The sequence below is a fragment of the Stegostoma tigrinum genome, chromosome 14 (genome assembly GCF_030684315.1).
Source record: "Stegostoma tigrinum isolate sSteTig4 chromosome 14, sSteTig4.hap1, whole genome shotgun sequence".
In the NCBI taxonomy this organism is placed as follows: domain Eukaryota; kingdom Metazoa; phylum Chordata; class Chondrichthyes; order Orectolobiformes; family Stegostomatidae; genus Stegostoma; species Stegostoma tigrinum.
In genome coordinates this window covers 19194360-19212523 of record NC_081367.1, presented here as the reverse complement: position 1 = coordinate 19212523, position 18164 = coordinate 19194360, and the positions used below count along the sequence as shown (strand labels likewise).

Genomic DNA, 18164 nt, shown 5'->3' with positions numbered 1-18164 from the left:
ATAAATAGCCTTTGAACTGTTTCCAATGCACTTACATCCTTCTCTCAGTAGGGTGACCAATACTGTGCAAAGTTCTTTAGATCTGGTCTTACCAGTGTTCTGTTTAACTGAAACATAACCTCCTTCTGTATTCAATTCCCTTAACCACAAATTATAACATTTTATTAGCACTCCTAATAGGTACTGTCTCAATGGGCCAAATGGCCTCTTTCCACACTGTACGGATTCTAATGACAATATGGTCCAGTGACTAGCACTGCTGCCTCACAATGACAGAGTATTGGGTTCGATTCCATCCTCGGGTGACTGTGTGGACTTTGCACATTCTCCCCATGTCTGTGTGAATTTCCTCTCACAATCCAAAGATGTGCTGATTCGGAGGATTCACCATGCTAAAAAACAAAATTGCTGCATAGTCTCTAGGGATGTGCAGGTGGATTAGCCATGGGAAATGTGAGGATAGGGCGAAGGGATGGGGCTGGTTGGGATGCCCCTTGGAGGTCACTGCAGACTTGATTGGCCGAATGGCCTTTCTCCACACTTTAGGGATTTTGTGATCCTAATTACTTACTTTACCTGCGTAATACCCTTTTGTGATTCATGCAACATGGCATAATTTTCCAAACAGAAATTTCTGAGTCTTTGCAATTTGTTTCCTGAAAGTGCAATTAAAGAAGGGTCTGTGAATATTTTTAACGTGGTAGATTTCTGTATCTCAGAGCATTGCAATCTCTCATCATTTATGTAATATGCTTCTTTTTTATTCAAGCTACCAAAATAAACAATTTCATGTTTTCATATGTCATACTCTATTTATTAAACTTTATTCACGTAATTATGTTGAAATTCTTTGAGGAGCTAACGAGTGAGTTATATCAAGGATAGCCAATAGACATGACTTATTTAGATTCCCAGAGGCTTTTGATAAAGTGCCACACAGGAGGCTGTTAAATAAAGGTAAGGGCCCATGTCAGGACAGGATACTGGCATGGTTAGAGTATTGGTTGATTGACAAAGTGCAGATAGTGGGAATGAAAGGGCCTTTTTTCAGGTTGGCAATCTGACTGGTGGAGTTCCACAGGGTTCAGTTTTGGAACCATAGCTATTCATGTTATACATTAACAATATGGATGAAGCAACTGCGGGCATCGTTGCTAATTTTGCTGTTGACACAAAGTCAAGTAGAAAGACAGGTAGTTTTGAGGAGGTGGGAGTCTACATAAGGACTTGGATGGGCTAGAGAGCTGGCAAAGAAGTACTGGACAAAATACAATGTGGGAAAGTATGAGCTATGTACTTTGGTATGAAAATAGAGCCATGGACTATTTTCTAAATGTGGAATGTCTTCAGAAATCTGAAGCACAAAGTGACTTAAAGACTTCTAGTTCAGGATTATCTTAAGGTTAACAAGCAAGTTCAGTGGCAGTTGGGAAAGGAAATGCAACGTTAGCATTTATTTCAAGAGGGCTAGAATACAAGAACAGGATGTACTGCTGAGGCTGTATAAAGGTGTGCTCAGACTGCATTTGAAAATATTGTGAGCAGTTTTTGGGTGCCATGTCTAAAGAAGGAATTGCTGGCCACAGAGGGGGCCCAGAGGAGATTTACAAGTCTGGTCACAAGGGATGATGGGCTTGTCATTTGAGGACTCTGGGTCTGTACTTGATGGGCTTTAGTAACATGACGGGGTATTTCATTGAAATGTGCAGAACACTGTGAGGCCTAGATAGAGTGGTCGTGAAGATGTTTTCACTAGCCAGGCAGGCTAGGACCTGAGGGCACAGCCTCAGAGATTGCACGAGCTTCAGAACTGAGATGTGTAATAATTTCTTCAGCCAAAGGTTAATCAATCCATAGAACTCGTTTCCACAGAAGGCTATGGAGGCCAAGTCACTGTGTGTATTTCAGACAGTGACAGATAGGTTCTTGATCACCTATGGTGATCAAAGGTTACAGGGAGAAGGTAAAAAAAATGGAGTTGAGAAACATAATTAGCCGTGATCAAATGACAGAACAGACTTGATGGGCTGAATGACCTAATTCCGCTGTAGTATCTTATGGTCTTAATACCTAGCATCACCAAATCACTAAACAAGTGTATGGGGTGAAAAAAGTACTTTTTTCTCCAACAAATAGAGTTTTTGATCTATAATGTTAGATGTTTGTAGGCATAACTATCAAAGTGCCCAATATCATAACTATTGTGAAACTGGCCATGGAATCAACAGTATCTGGGAATAATTCACTTTGAAATATAAATTATGTTTGATAATTTGACAAATTGTCTCTTCTATCCATAATATGTTTAAAGTTAGATTGCATTAATGTCCCTGTCCAGAATATGTAAACCAGATTTTTTTTGCTGGTTTAACATTGAAAACATTTATGTTTAACTAGATGAATTCCCTGAATGGCTTCTTTCAATCACAAAATTTAGATGGTGATAACAAATGCTATTGTGACCAATGTGGAGAAAAGACAACGACACAACATGTAAGTACTGACTTAAGAAATAGATGAATATTTCAATTTAGATTTATGTCAAACAGTCAGTATGGCATTTGCCATTTCTGTATTTGAAAAGTAATTTAAAAAATCTTTTTTGGGATGTGAGCATACATCATTTATTTATAGCCATCATTTATTGATGGTCATCATTTATAGCCCATCCCTAACTGCTCAAGAGAGCAGCTAAGAGTCAACCATATTGCTGAGGATCTGAAAATACATGTAGACCAGACTGGGTAGGGAAGGCAGATTTTTCTTCCGTAAAAGACATGAGTGAACCAGACCTGATTTTGTGACAATCAGTAGTGATTATACAGTCAGCATTAGGCTTGTTTTTACGATTCACCATTTTCTATCGAAATCCTATTTCGCCAGCTGCCAAGATGACAATTGAACCCATGTCTCCGGAATGTTAGCTTGGTCCAGTACCATTGCCATTATACCACTAGCTTCCCAGTGATGTAGGATACAACTTACAACTAGACTTGGTGTTTTTTGGCTTTCTTTTAATTTCAGTAATGCTTAGTCTAGTATGAAAATTATTTTAAATGCTTCTTTTCTGACAATTGTTTTCTCTTCAACAGGGCTACAGAGTGCGTTCTTGGCCACAAATACTATGTCTACAGCTAAAACACTTTGGCTTTGCTGCAAGCTTGAGGAAAGTGGTCAAAAACAATAATTATATGGAATTTCCAGAAAGCATCAACTCGGAGAATTGCAAAAAAGAATTTCCTAACCTCAAGGTGTGTTTTTAGGCATGCAGGCAGTGTGTGAATTTTTCCATTCTCCAGATCACAGTGACTGACCTTCCATTTCAACCTATTCAAACATTGACAAAGGGCTGACTTTTCTCAAGTTGAGAAGCTCTGTCGCCGGGACCACAATCTGGGTCAAACCCAGCACAGGCCATTGTCAGGAGCCTAGGGTGGCATTTTACCAGTTCTGGCCTAGTTAAAGGCTGTCACCATGAACGGCAAGTGAACGAGAGCGATATCTTACTTGCCAGTGCTGCCAACATAGTTAAGCAGCCAGAAACATTGCAGCCTTGACAAAGCCACCATTATAGGCTGTCATCATTGCTGCTGCTAAATGAAAAATGAATGACTCACCCTAAAAAAACACACTAAGTTTAATTTAAACAGTCAGTTAAGCAGGCCGCAGTAATCAGGAGGAAGATCACCTTCGAACTATAGTGACGTAGCCGCAGGAGTGACCATTACCTCTAGAGGGCTTGGGAGCCCTGCAGCTCAATGGTATCAATGTGGACTTCGCAAGCTTCAAAATCTCTCCTTCGCCCACTGCATCCCAAAACCAGCCCAGCTTGTCCCCGCCTCCCTAACCTGTTCTTCCTCTCACCTATCCCCTCCTCCCACCTCAAGCGGCACCTCCATTTCCTACCTACTAACCTCATCCCGCCTCCTGGACCTGTCCGTCCTCCCTAGACTGACCTATCCCTCCCTACCTCCCCACCTATACTCTCCTCTCCACCTATCTTCTTTTCTCTCCATCTTCGGTCTGCCTCCCCCTCTCTCCCTATTTATTTCAGAACCCTCTCCTCATCCCCCTCTCTGATGAAGGGTCTAGGCCCGAAACGTCAGCTTTTGTGCTCCTGAGATGCTGCTTGGCCTGCGGTGTTCATCCAGCTCCACACTTTGTTACCTCTAGAGGGCTCTCTGTTGGATAAGAAGCAACCAAAGAAACATAGAAAATAGGAGCAGAAGTAGGCCACGACGACATTTGAGTCTACTCGTGGCTGATCATCTAACTCACCACTCTGTTCCTGCTTTCTCCTATACCCTTTAATGCCTTTAACCCTAATATCTAACTTCTTCTTGAAAACACTCGGCATTTTAGTGTCAACTATTTCCTTAGAAGTTCAATTCCACAGGCTCACCACTGTCTGGGTAAAATCATATCTCCTCATCTCAGCCCTTAATGTTTTAGCCCATTTCCTAAGTCTGTGAACCTGATTCTGCACCCCCTGATCATTGGTAGCATCTTTCTTGTGTTACCCCCTCTTGCCCTGTTAGAATTTCATGGGATTCCATGAGGTTCACTTCATAGTTCGAAACTCTAGAGAATATCGTCCTCACCAATCCAACCTTTTTTGATACCTCAGTCCTGCCATCCCAGGAATCTGTCTGGGAAACCTTTGTTACACTTCCTCCATAGCCAAAACATCCTTTCTCAGATAAGGAGAAAAAAACTGCACGCAGTACCCAAGTATGGTCTCACTAAGGCTACGTATAATTGCAGCAAACATCCCTTCTCTTGTGCTTGAATCTACACGCTATGAGGCCTGGCATACCATATGCCTTTTTCATCACCTACCCCACCGTCATGCTTACTTTCAGTGAATGGTGTACAGGATACCAAGGTCTTGTTGCACCTCCCCCTTTCCCGTCAATTATCATTCAGGTAATCTGCCTGCCTGTTTTTGCTATCAAAGTATACAAGTTCACATTCATCCACACTATATTTCACTGTATAAAGACTGAAAGAACTACAGGATGCTGTAAATCAGGAACAAAAACAAAGTTGCTGGAAAAGCTCAGCAGGTCTGGCAGCATCTGTGAAGGAGAAAACAGAGTTAACATTTCGGGTCAGTTGCCCCTTCCCCAGAACCCATTCTGAGGAAGGGTCACTGGATCCGAAACGTTAAGTCTGTTTTTTTCTTCACAGATGCTTACAGTGCTGCTGAGATTTTCCAGCAACTTTGTTTTTGTTCCTATATTTCACTGGACATCATCTGCTATGCATTCACCCACTCATTCAACTTGCCCAAATCACACTGAAGCATCTTAGCATCACCCTCACAGTTCTGCCTTCCATCCAGTTTTGTGCGATCTGCAAATTTGGAGATGTTACATTTAGTTCCCTCATCTAAATTATTTATATTGTAAATAGTTGGGGTCTAAGTATAATTCCTGCTGTACCCCCACTAGTCACTACCTGCTACTTAAGCCCCATTTATTTCTACTGTTTGTTTCCTGTATGTCAACCAGTTCTCTATCCATGTCAGTACAGTACCCCCAATCCCATGCGCTTTAATTTTACAAGCTAATCTTTTATGTGGGACCTTATCAAAACCTTCTGGAAGTCTAAGTAAACTACATCTATTGGTCTTATAAACTTCACATGCTTGAAAAATTCCAGATTTGTCAAGCATGATTTTCCTTTTGTAAATCTGTGCTGACTCTGTCCGATTTTGTCACTGTTTTCCATGTGCTCTGCTGGTTAATCTTTTGTAATCGACTTTAGCATTGTATCGACCATCAACGTTGGGCTAACAGTCAACAATTCTGTTTTCTCTATACCTCCCATTTTTTTAAAGCATTAGGGTTACATTCGCTACCAGTCAATGTACAGGAACTGTTCCAGACTCTATAGAATCTTGAAAGATGATCACCAATGCATCAACTACTTCTCGGACCATTATCTTTCATATCCTTCACGCTTACTACCCTCGAGATGACTGTGGTGGGGAAGAGATTGTTACACAGCTCCAATTCAAAGAAGGCTTAAGGAGTGAGACAGTAGTTATTATCAAGATCCATCCTGAGCTGCTCTGTGACACAGGACTCTGTGCTCTATGGGCTGTTCCCTGTTCCCAAGAAAATCATCAACTACATCCAGAGAATAATCAACTCAGTGAAAGTCTGCCCAAAAATAATTGGTATTCCAGTGCAAAGATTGACATCAACAGAATGTCACGGACTGGTGCACTCCAAGATCCAGGATTATGTGCTGAGGGACACACTAAAGCTTGGGGTGGCTGCCGCCAAGATGCAGTGGAGAGGCTTTTCTCACCCACTATATTTCTAGATTATACAAAACCCTGGCCCCATAAATCCACTTCCATTCTGAATCCCACAAATCTACCATCCTAGTCTTGTTCATCTAAACTAGTGCCCCCTTTCTCCAATGTAATAAATTGAAATTTTTTAAGTCATTCATAAATTGCCTGATGCCCTAGTCTCCTCGTACTCTGCAATCTCTTCCTGTTTTTCTGAATGCAGTTTCTCTGATCTAGCCTTACATATTTTCCCATGATTGAAGGCAACTCTTTTGATTGAGTAATTTTGGGAGAGAACTCAATCTTGCCATTTTTGTTCTCTCCAATGTTAAAAGGAAACAATTTTTCAACTTTGATTGCTCTTTCTCAATTCCCCTACCCTGAATCAGCATCACTCTTACTTATGCCTTCTGTAGCTTGGATCATTTTTTAAATGTTAAATGTGTTATACATCTATTGTTACTAAATAATTTGCTTTACCCATTGCAGAATATCCCACAATACGAACTCATCTCTGTGATTGTTCATCAGGATATTGCATCCTTTGGCCATTATTATGCTTATATAAGGAATATTCAGGAAATAGAGTGGTACTGTTTCAATGATGAACATGTTACGGGAGTAAGTATTCATATATTTAAGATAAGACCACTTAAACTAAATACTACTCCCATTGTTCAGATCATACAGTTGTTTCTGTTATGGGCTACTTGAGACTGGTTATTTATAAACTTTGCCTGACTACCTGAAGTACAGTCTGCCAATCTTGTTTACATATTAGCTGGAAGAAATAAATCCGAAGCAGAAGTCACACATTATGAGGCAGATGATTTTTTGATGTTCTATGCAATTTTAGCTAATTAATTTATCTGTGCATCATGCTTTAATATACACTGTCAAAATTGCGCTTCCTTGTTCCAAAATACGAGTTAGTTTATTCACTTGATTGATTAAAATGTATTTCTTCTCTTTGCTTGAAATACTTACAATCAAAACTATTTAAACACTCTGAAAAACTCTTAGGACATAATTAAAATCTCAAACTATACATCAGTTCTGTGAAACTCCCACCACTGTACCAAAAATACTGATTTGTGACATTTAAGTGAAATCCAAATTTTTAAGTTTTTTTTTGTTCAGTTAATAATTACTTTTGTGGAGTTGGTGTCACACACAAGTGCATTTTGATCAAAATTGTATTGCGCATGGATTATAGAAGTCAGGAGAAACACAAGGTCTCTCAAAAACCTGTGTTATTTGACTAATAATACTGTTGTATGTGAATTTTCAGATTGTATCAGTTCAATTATATAATGAACACTGTAGATCTCTGCTTTTTTTAGGCAACATGGGAAGATGTTAAAAAGACTTTTGGATCCAGCTCCTCACCAGGTCAATCTCAAATGTAAGGTTATTGTAATACATTCCATTAACTTTGCTGAATGTATAAGGTGATTATTGTCAACTTTAATAGTAAAGCTAAAATTCAGGGTTTTTAAAAAGCATCTTTTGCAAACAATGGGATTGGAATGTAGGAATTAGAACATTTTTAAGACTGTGCTTTTAAGTCAAATGTATTCACAAGGTGGCTCATTGGTTAGCATCGCTGCCTCACAGCACTAGAGATTCAGGTTTGATTCCCACCTTAGACGACTGAGTTTGCGCATTCTCTCTGTGTCTGCGTGGGTTTCCTCCGGGTGCTCTGGTTTCCTCCCACTGTCCAAAGATGTGCAGGCTAGATGTTTTGGCCATGCCAAATTGCCCATAGTTTTCAGGGATGTGTTTAGGTTAGGTGGTTTACAGAGGAAAGGGGTAGAGATGGGTATGGGCGGGATGCTGTTTGGAGGTTTGGTGCAGACTTGTTGGACCGAAGTGCCTGTTTCCACACTGTAGGGATTCTGCAAAATTGTTTTCAAACAAAAGCATCAAAATGGAAATGCTCAAAAATGTTTAAATTAGGGTAAATACATACATCATACAAATATTGCAAATAAGAGTGAATACATTGTCGCAACATTTTAGTTTCAGGGATGTATTTTCAAATCTTTACCCACAATATGGTGAGAACAAGGAAGTCACAACCACTAGTAAGTAGCTGAGGTGAATAGTATCAATACATTTAATGGAAAGCTAGACAAATATGCGAGGGAGAAGAAAATAGTTGGTTATGATGATAGATTTCGAAGAGAAAATAAGGAAGGAAATTCAAGGGGATTAGAGAAACATTTGCATGCACTGGTTGAGCTGGGCAGTTTCTATGCCTTGCACTCTAGATCCTTGTGGAAACACCTTTATAAAATATGTGATCCTGCGTACATCCCATCAGAGGTTCACATGCATATCGAAGATGCTATTTTTGTAGTTTAAGAAATGGGTGCTACAGCGCCAATTCACTAAACTTTTAAACTTATTAGCAACAATTACATAGGACAAGTGGCACAAAATGATGCCATTCATCTCAACCAGTACATCGTCCTTTCCTGCATAAGAGTTGAAATATACATGGGGTATGCCTGTGCTTTTAACTGATGCTGTCTCTTGTTATGCATCACCTCCTGCAAGCAAGTTGGAACCGTTAGCAAGCATTGTAAGTATATTTGACAGGTTGCATTGGTTAACTGTCAGTGTGTTTATAGATTTAAACTAGGTGAATGAAGAGGAATTGAGCAATTGCTGAGGATGGTGATGGATTGACCAGACATGCCGTTTGACAAAACACTCATTGACCTTGACCACTTGTGTGAGATCTTGAAATCCCTTCCTGCACTTGTTAAGGTTCCACATGGTAGGCTCATTCAGGAAGTAAGGTGGCATGAGACTCAGGGAAATTTGGCTGTCTGGATACAAAACTGGCTGTCTAGTAGAAATCAGAAGGTGGCAGTGGATGGAAAGTATTCAGCCTGGAGCTCGGTGACCAGTGGCGTTCTGCGGGGATCTGTTCTGGGACCTCTGCTCTTTATGATCTTTATTAATGTGTTGGATGAGGAAGTGGAGGGGCGGTTTAGTAAGTTTGCCAATGACACGAAGATTGGTGGAGTTGTGGACAGCGTGGAGGCAGTTGTAGGTTACAACAGGACATTGACCGGATGCAGAGCTGGGCATCGATGTGGCAGATAGAATTCAACTCAGAAAAGTGTGAAGTGATTTATTTTGAAAGGTCGAATTTGAATGCAGAATACAGGGTTAATAGCAGGATTCTTGGTGGTGTGGAGGAACAGAGGGATCTTGGGGTCCATGTCCATAGATCCTCAAAGTTGCTACTCAAGTTGAAAGGGTTGTAAAAAAGGCAAATGGTGTGTTGATTTTCATTGGCAGGGGAATTGAGTTCAAGAGCTGTGAGGTTGTGCAGCAGCTCTATAAAACTCTGGTTTGACCATACTTGGAATGTTGTGTTCAGTTCTACTTACTTCATTACAGGAAAGACGTGGAAGCTTTAGAGAGGGTGCAGAAGAGATTTACCAGGATGCTTCCTGGACTGGAGAACAGGTCTTATGCGGAAAGGTTGAGGGAGCTAGGGCTTTTTTCACTGGAGCGGAGAGAAATGAGAGGTGACTTTGATAGAGGCATACAAGATGATGAGAGGTATGGATAGAGTGGATAGTCAGAGACTTTTTCCGAGGATGGAAATGATTATTTTGAGGCGGCATAATTTTAGGTTCTTTACACAGAGAGTGGTGGGTGTGTGGAATGCGCTGCCAGCAGTGGAGTCAGATACTTTAGAGACTTTTAAGCGACTCTTGGATAGGCACATGGAGGATAATAAAATGTAGAGTATGCACTGTAGATTGATCTTAGGAGGATAATAGGTTGGCACATCATAGTGGGCCGAAGGGTCTGCACTGTGCTGTACTGTTCTATGTTCTATATACAACTCTTGGCATTGGCTTCTATTGTTCTGTTGACTTTCTTCTACTGAGTGCATATCTGTGGGGCCTTCAGTCACTCTGAGGATACACTCCCTTATTTTCCACCCTTTTCACCAAGTGTCGCATCATAAAATCTTGGGGATGCTTTCTGTCCATGATCAGCATTGTTGATCACTCCACAAAGTTTTAGTCTATTATATGTATGTAGGTATTTTAAAATTAATCCAAAAAAGTCTGTAATTGTAACTGCTTCTGTAAATATTTGAGAAAGCGTAGCCACTCACATCTACTTTTTAATTTCTTCGGGGAGTAGTTCAGACAAGAGAGCTGCTGCACAGCTAAGTGCAAGGAAAGAAACACAAAAAAAAGTTTATACTGAATTGACAGATTTAGGTGATTTAATGTGTAGAATGCAATTGTCTTGTTGTTAACAAGGGGTTAGATTGGATTTCAATTGTTATCATTCGCTCAGCAATTTAAACCTAATACAAAGGGACGTTCTAATAGTGAACTAATTTGATGCTTTTTGAGGGTGACAGAAATAATCCAGAGGTTTAGGATAATTCCCTACAGGTGAAATAATTAACCAATTAACAATATATTGATCTTCTCATTATCTAAGAAATATTATGAAAATCTCCCTAGTTGATGAAAGTGCTACCATGATGTAGAGTGTTGGGACTCATCTGTGAGGGTCATTACAGGCCAACAAAATTCTAAAGTAGGGGAAGAGAAGACTCAAATGCAGCAATGCATGCAGTGCACCCTTACACAAATGATTTCAATAATAGGCTATATATGAAGTTCAATGTAATACTTCAGGCTTGACATCTGCCAAGTTTGATTTGATTTATTATTGTCATGTGTACCAAGGTACAGTGGAAAATGTTGTCTTACATGCTTTACGGGCAGATCATACTATACAAGTGCACCAGGGTAATAGAACAGCAGCACGGTGGCTCAGTGGTTAGCACTACAGCCTCACAGCCTCAAAACAGGGACCCGGGTTTGATTCCAGCCTCGGGTAACTGTCTGTGTGGAGTTTACACATTCTCCCCCTGTCTGCGTGGGTTTCTTCTGGGTGCTCCGGTTTCCTCCCAGAGTCCAAAGATGTGCAGGCTAGGTAGATCGGCCATGCTAAATTGCCTGTAGTGTTCTGGGGTGTGTGGGTTATGGGGGGATGGATCTGGGTGGGATGCCCCAAGGTGTGGTGTGGACTTGATGGGCCGAAGGTCCTGTTTCCACACTGTAGGGAATCTAATCTAAACAGAGTGCAGATACATTGTTATGGCTGCTGAAAAGGTGCAGAGAGAGATCAATATTAATATTAAGGCCGTCCATTCAAAAGTCTGATAATAGTGGGGAAGAAGCCGTTCTTGAATCTATTTGTATTTTTATACAAATGTTCATATTTTCTGCCTGACTTAAGAGGGTGGAAGAGAGTATAACTGGGGAGGGAGGGGTCTTTGATTATGTTGGCTGCTTTCCTGATGCAGTGGGAAGTATAGATCAAGTCAGTAGATAGAATATTGGCTTGTGTGATGGACTGGGCCTGTTCTTGATTCTCTGTAATTTCTTGCAGTCTTAGCAAGAGCAGTTGCTTTACCAAGCTGTGATGCATCCAGATAGGATGCTTTCTGTGGCACATCTATAAAAATTTGTAGGAGTCTTTATGGACATGCTGAACTTCCTGCACCCCTGGAGAAAGTAGAGACGTTGCTGTATACCATAAACGTGAGATGATTGGACCGGTACAGGTTGTTGGTGATCATTACTCCCAGGAATGTGACACGCTCAGCCATCTCCACCTCAGCTCCAGTGATACAGACAGGGTTGTGCCCTCCACTTCACTTGCTGAAGTTAATGACCAGCTCCCTCATTTTGCTGACATTGAGGTCTGATTGTTGTCTTTACACCATACTGTTAAGCAAGCGATCTCTTTCCTGTATTGTGTCTTGTCATTGCTTGAGATCTGAACTACAACAGTGGTATCATCAGCAAACTTGTAGATGGAGTCGGGGTGGAATTTGTCCACTCAGCCATGTGTGTGTCTGGACTATCATCAGGCTAGATTTTGTTGCCTATCAATGGCCTTGCTATGGCAGGCAAAACGAATTTCAATTTAACGTTCCAGAACTCCTGGTGCAGTACTAATGATCAAATCAATAATGCTGCATGACTTGCCCAGTGTTGATGTCGGCATGGCAGACATCACGTGTGGTGATTTTAGTGTTTAGAAACCAGTCTCCAACTGGTGATTAATACATGAGAAACAACTATGTAACGACTACCCACTTTTCTACTTTTTATTCATTGCTTTCATCTGCTCGCAGACGTAGCATCTCATTGCCAGCTCTGGGCCGTGGTAAAATTGCTAAACTGATGCTCGAGCTTTTCCGTAATATTATCAGCAAAATGTCTTCTCTGTACATTGGATCCATAATTAACAGTAGTGCACTGCTTCTGGCTGCATGTAAACATATGCACATCCTATATACTATCATAGTTTAACAATTTTCATTCTGTTTAGGAGCGGAATAGCTTATCTTCTGTTTTACAAAAGGATGGATTGATCGTTTCAGGTTAGTCATCCATAACTTATTGAAATATTTATGACATGTTTACAGCGTAAATCCTGGTTTCAAAACCATTTTGAAAAGTTACTCACTGAGATTTTTGGTACTTTTTTGCCCAACCTCTGGGTGCAGGAATTGTAATCCAATTGTTATCTTCATAGTATAAACACACAAAAGTGATCAGTTTCTTAGTGTTGCAGAATTGGACATGGAATATCACTTTTGGCACTGGTTTTAACACGACCAACCTGGAGCACAAAACAAGGCAATCTGTAAAATGGGATAACAAGGTGTAGAGCTGGATGAACACAGCAGGCCAAGCAGCATCAGAGGAGCAGGAAAGCTAATGTTTCGGTTTGAGACCCTTCTTCAGAAATGGGGGAGGGGAAGGGGATTCTGAAATAAATAGGGAGCGAGCCGGAGGTGGATAGAGATGGATAAAGGAGAAGATAGGTGGAGAGGAGACAGACAGGTCAAAGAGGTGGGGTTGGAGCCAGTAAAGGAGAGTGTAGGTGGGGAGTTAGGGAAGGTTACGTCAGTCCAGGGAGGATGGACAGGTCCAGGAGGCAGGATGAGGTTAGTGGATAGGAGATGGGGGTGGGGCTTGAGGTGGGAGGAATGGTTAGGGAGGTGGGGACGAGCTGGGCTTGTTTTGGGATGCAGTCGGGGGAGGGCAGATTTTGAAGCTTGTGAAGTTCACATTGATACCCTTCGGCTGCAGTGTTCCCAAGCGGAATGAGAGATGCTGTTCCTGCAGCTTTCAGGTGGCATCATTGTGGCAATGCAGGAGGCCTAGGATGGAGATGTCATCCAAAGAGTGGGAGGGGGAGTTGAAATGATTCGCAACTGGGAGGTGTAGTTGTTTGCTGTGAGTCAAGTGTAGGTGTTCCGCAAAGCGGTCCCCAAGCCTCCACTTGGTTTCCCTGATGTAGAGGATGCCACAACGAGAAAGGCGGATACAGAATACCACATTAGCAGATGTGCATTGTTTTCAAATCTGCCTTATTTCTACCAATAAGTTAAATCAAACCAATTATTATGAGACACTTTCTAAAGAGCATTATAGGTCATTAAATATTAAGTGCCAACTATAAGTGTTTATATCTAAAGTTTGTATCTTTATTACTGTTAATTATTAGTACTTGTTAAATGGGAAAATCCATTGAATGCATTCAGTCAAAGTAATAAAGTTGTATGTAGCCACACTTGGCAAACGATCTGGGTTTACATTACACCAATACGTTTTCTGTTTATGAGCTTGTTGCAGGATTTGTGGTCCTTATTAGCAACCACTCTGTTCCTCAGAAAGCCAAAGCCTGTATTGTCACATTGGAGGCATTCTGAATTTCATTATGAATGTCTGCTCTCATTGAGATGAAACTCCCAAGAAACAGGGATTGATCTACATTGTACGGACGCCTGTCATGGGAATAGTGTTGTGCAGTGGGAGCAGGCTGGTGAAGGACCTTTGTCTTGTGAATGTTGAGCCCAAGGCCCATCTCTTATATACCAACAATCAATGATGTTTCAGAACTCAGCTTCTGTGTGTTCTCATACACGCATAAATAGAAAATAGAAGAAAACTTCCATGGGTCCAAACAAATGAAATTTCTTTATAGGAATCATATAGCATTTACTTTTATTTCTGCATCCTTAATATCGATTGTATTTGCAAATATCAACTAATTGGGACCAATAACTCTCATTTCCCTTAATTGTAGGAACACAGACTTTGCTGTCATCCAGCTGGGGATCAGCACCCTTCTTCATTCTTCAATGCATTACTATAACTTTATCATTTTATCATAGCTTCTCAATAAAATGTATTACCTGCTTGGAGATATTAATATTTTCTAATTAAATCACGAGGATGCGGCTGGAAATCAGAAAAATAATCTTACTAAATCTGAATGCCAAGTGAGTTCAAAACATTTTCCAATTTTGAAACATTGGTTTGTTAAAAATAGTTTTGCATTACCAAAAAGATGGGAAAATGCTACTGAAACCATGAAGAGTAAACTGGTTCTCAAATCATATTCCAAATAAAAATTGTTAACTTTGACTCAGTCTGAAAAAGGTCATACAAATATGAAATTTGCAAGACTTTTACTTGCAATTTATAATGAAACTATTCTGTATTGATTACCAAAGATTGAGAATCAAACTTACCCAAGCATCAGAGATATTGAAAATACTTCCAAATATCCATGCCTTGTTAGTTTTCCCCCCTTTTTTAAAAATACCTGAATTAAATATTAAAATTCTAAACCAGCTTGTCATAAAATGTCTCTATGAGAGAATCCACCACAGGCTCCAAATGGAATCTGCTGAACCAGAAAAGTCAACTGGCTTCAGTCTTCAGACTTGAGAAGAGTGAGTTCCGCTGCAGGCAAGCTTCAAAGTAAGTCATACTGAAATAAACTGCTAGAATGGATAGTCATGTTGGACTTGGTTCTGACACCCTGACATATCGGTGAACAATCACTGTTTAATGTAACCAGTAATAATTGGACTTTTGGGTGAAGCCTGTCATTTAATTTTTAAAAATTGGACATGGATTGTCAACACAAAAAGCATTGCTGATTTGTTAGATTATGAGAAGGATTAGAAAACTATATGAAAAGTGAATGAATAGACTTTGTATTTTGTGTTGTTATAGGGTGGCTCCGTGGTTAGCATTGCTACCTCACAGTGCCAGGGACCTGGGCTCAATTCCACCCTCTGGCAACTGTCTGTGTCACACATTCTCCCTTGCGTCTGCGCGGATTTCTTCCTGGTGCTCTGGTTTCCTTCCACAGTCCAAAAATATGCAGGCTAGGTGGATTGGCCATGTTGAATTGCCCATAGTGTCCAGGGATGTGCAGGCTAGGTGGGTTAGCCATGGGAAATGCAGGTTTACAGGGATACTGTAGCAGGTGTGTGGGATGGTCTTTGGACAGTCAGTATGGACTCGATGGACCACACTGTAGGGATTCTATAATCTTGTGTTAAGATCTGTTAAATATAGTAACACATTTAAGCAAAGTAAAGCAGTGCTTGTTACATTTCTTAATTTTTTTTGCTGTAATGTTAGTTTTCTTTTGTTTACTCACTGCAAATCATTGAATGACAAGTTTCTACTTCAGTCGCAGTCCCAAAATGGCTCTTACCAAAGTTACAAATGTGTTCTGTGTCTGTGACATTGGTAAACTTTCCCTTCTCACTGTTCTTGACCTGTCTGCAATTTTTGACATATTTGACAACTCCATCCTCCTCCAATGTGTTCCCATTATCACTTGGCTGGTGGGATTGCTCGCATGAGGCTCCATCCTTATGTCTATAATCACAGCCAGAGAAACATGTATAGTAGTTTCTCTTTCTGCTCCTGCTCTGATGCCATCCCCTGGTATCATAAGTTATCCCCCTCCTACTCTCATCAACATATTGACCTGAGGTAACAGCACCCAAAGGCTTGACATTAGTTTTTAGTGATATGATGGCAACAGCTAGCTCAACCTTACCACCATCTACTGTTGCTAAATTATCAATCTGCTTATTTAACGCCTTGTACTGGATGGGCAGAAATTTCCTTCCTGTTAAATATTGGAAGATTGAAGGCATTGTTTTCGGTCCCTGCTCCAAATTCCATTCCATGACTACCAATTCTAACCCTCCCCCTGAACAGTCTGAATTGAAGTCTGTCTGTTCACTCCTTGATATGCCATTGACTGTGAGGTGAGTTTCCAACATTATATTCGTGCCATCACTAAAATGGCTTTTGTAAACCTCTGTACTACCACTTGGCCTCGCCTTTGATTCATGTTTACCGGCTGCTGAAACCTTCATTCATGCCTTTGTCAGCCCTGTTGCAACTACTTCTAGGTTGTCTCCCACATTCTATAATCAGTAAATTTGAGGCTCTGTAACTATATTGTCAATACCTTAAAGAGCTGCAAGTCCATTTCCCTATGCTTGCTAGCCTTCAATAATTCTTGATCAATTGGTGTCTTGATTTTAAAATTCTTTTCTTCGACTTTGCCCTTCCCTAGATTATAATTTCCTCCAACCCAGTTCAGATATCTAAACTCTGATTCTTTCCTCATATGTGTTCCAGCTGAAAATAACTCCATCATTGGTAGCTGTGTGTAGAGTTGTCTAAGTCCCAAATTCTGAACCTCTACTTACACCTTTCTGTCTCACTAACTCCCTTTCATCCTCCTTAAAGACACTCCTTAATTTTTACTCTTTTTAATCGATTATTTGTTCATCTGACCAAATATCACTTCATGTGGTTCAGTGTCATGATTTCTTTCATAATGCTCTGACATCATGCCCTTGGTTTGTTTCATGATGATAAAGCCCTACATAAATATAAATTGCTATTGTATGATTAAATCTTTCTGAATTTTCTTGATTTGAACCAGATGATGGACTCAAAAACAGATATTGCTGGAAAGGCTCAGCAGATCTGGCAGCATCTGTGAAGAAAAATCAAAATTAATGTTTCGGGTCTGCTGACCCTTCCTCAAAACAGTTTGAGGAAGGATCATTGGTCCTAAAACGTTAGCTCTGATTTTACTTCACTGTTGCTGCCAGACCTGCTGAGTTTTTCCAGCAACTTCTGCTTTTGTTCTAGATTTAGAGCATCCACAGTTGTTTTAGTTTATATTCAGATGACGGACTCAGAGTTGAATGTCTACCTTCTGTTTTGTAAAAAACTCTATTGGGTTAGTTTCCATTTAAGTAAAAACAAAATACTGAGTACTGGAAATCCAAACTAAATGCACGCTGGAGAAAAACAGCAGTCTGGCAACATCTATGGAGAGAGAAGCAGAGTTAATGCTGTGAGTCTGGTATGACTCTTTTTCAGAACTCCAGTTTCTTTCTCCACAGATGCTGCCAGACCTGCAGAACATCTCCAGCACTTTGTGCTTTAGTTTGAGTTGTTGGGGAATAATATATTTGCCCAAGGCAACAAACTGAAACTTGATCCATTTCTTAACTCTCAAACAACTGTATATTTGCTACTGAATGCCACACTGTCGTAATATGTGCCTGTTTGTACTCTGCTGCTGGCACTACCAAAAATGCTATCTTGAGTTAATTTAGCAACCTGTCCAAAAGGGACATGTGTGCAAAGACTTTCAGAACATAAATGGCTGTAATGGAATTAATCAAATTGATTTTAAAATGGAAAGAAATACAAAATTTGAATTAAACAGAGTTGGGGGGGTGAAAGTGTGATAAATAATCAAGATAAAAATTAACAGTAGCATTGTAAAAATGTTAAACTGAAATTGCCACTGCAGCTCATGGTATCGCAGGCCATTTTATTACATTCAAAAGAAACTTGCAAACATTACATATTTTGTTGATTTTACTTCTTTTGCTAATCCTTGTATAATTGTGCACGTTCATACCAATGGATTAAAATGATTT

The 18164-nt window shown here is 40.3% G+C and overlaps 1 protein-coding gene across 1 annotated transcript in view; it reads left to right on the top strand.

The window, feature by feature from the left end:
• LOC125457850 (ubl carboxyl-terminal hydrolase 18-like) overlaps positions 1-14582 on the top strand; it is a 45917-nt gene extending 31335 nt beyond the window's left edge. Inside the window, exons 7-12 of the mRNA XM_048542540.2 lie at positions 2398-2493; positions 3093-3251; positions 6794-6925; positions 7648-7709; positions 12701-12752; positions 14468-14582. Coding sequence (XP_048398497.1) covers positions 2398-2493; positions 3093-3251; positions 6794-6925; positions 7648-7709; positions 12701-12743 — 492 coding nt within the window. The 3' untranslated portion in view covers positions 12744-12752; positions 14468-14582. The remainder of the gene's footprint in view (positions 1-2397; positions 2494-3092; positions 3252-6793; positions 6926-7647; positions 7710-12700; positions 12753-14467) is intronic.
• Positions 14583-18164: the final 3582 nt, after the last annotated feature.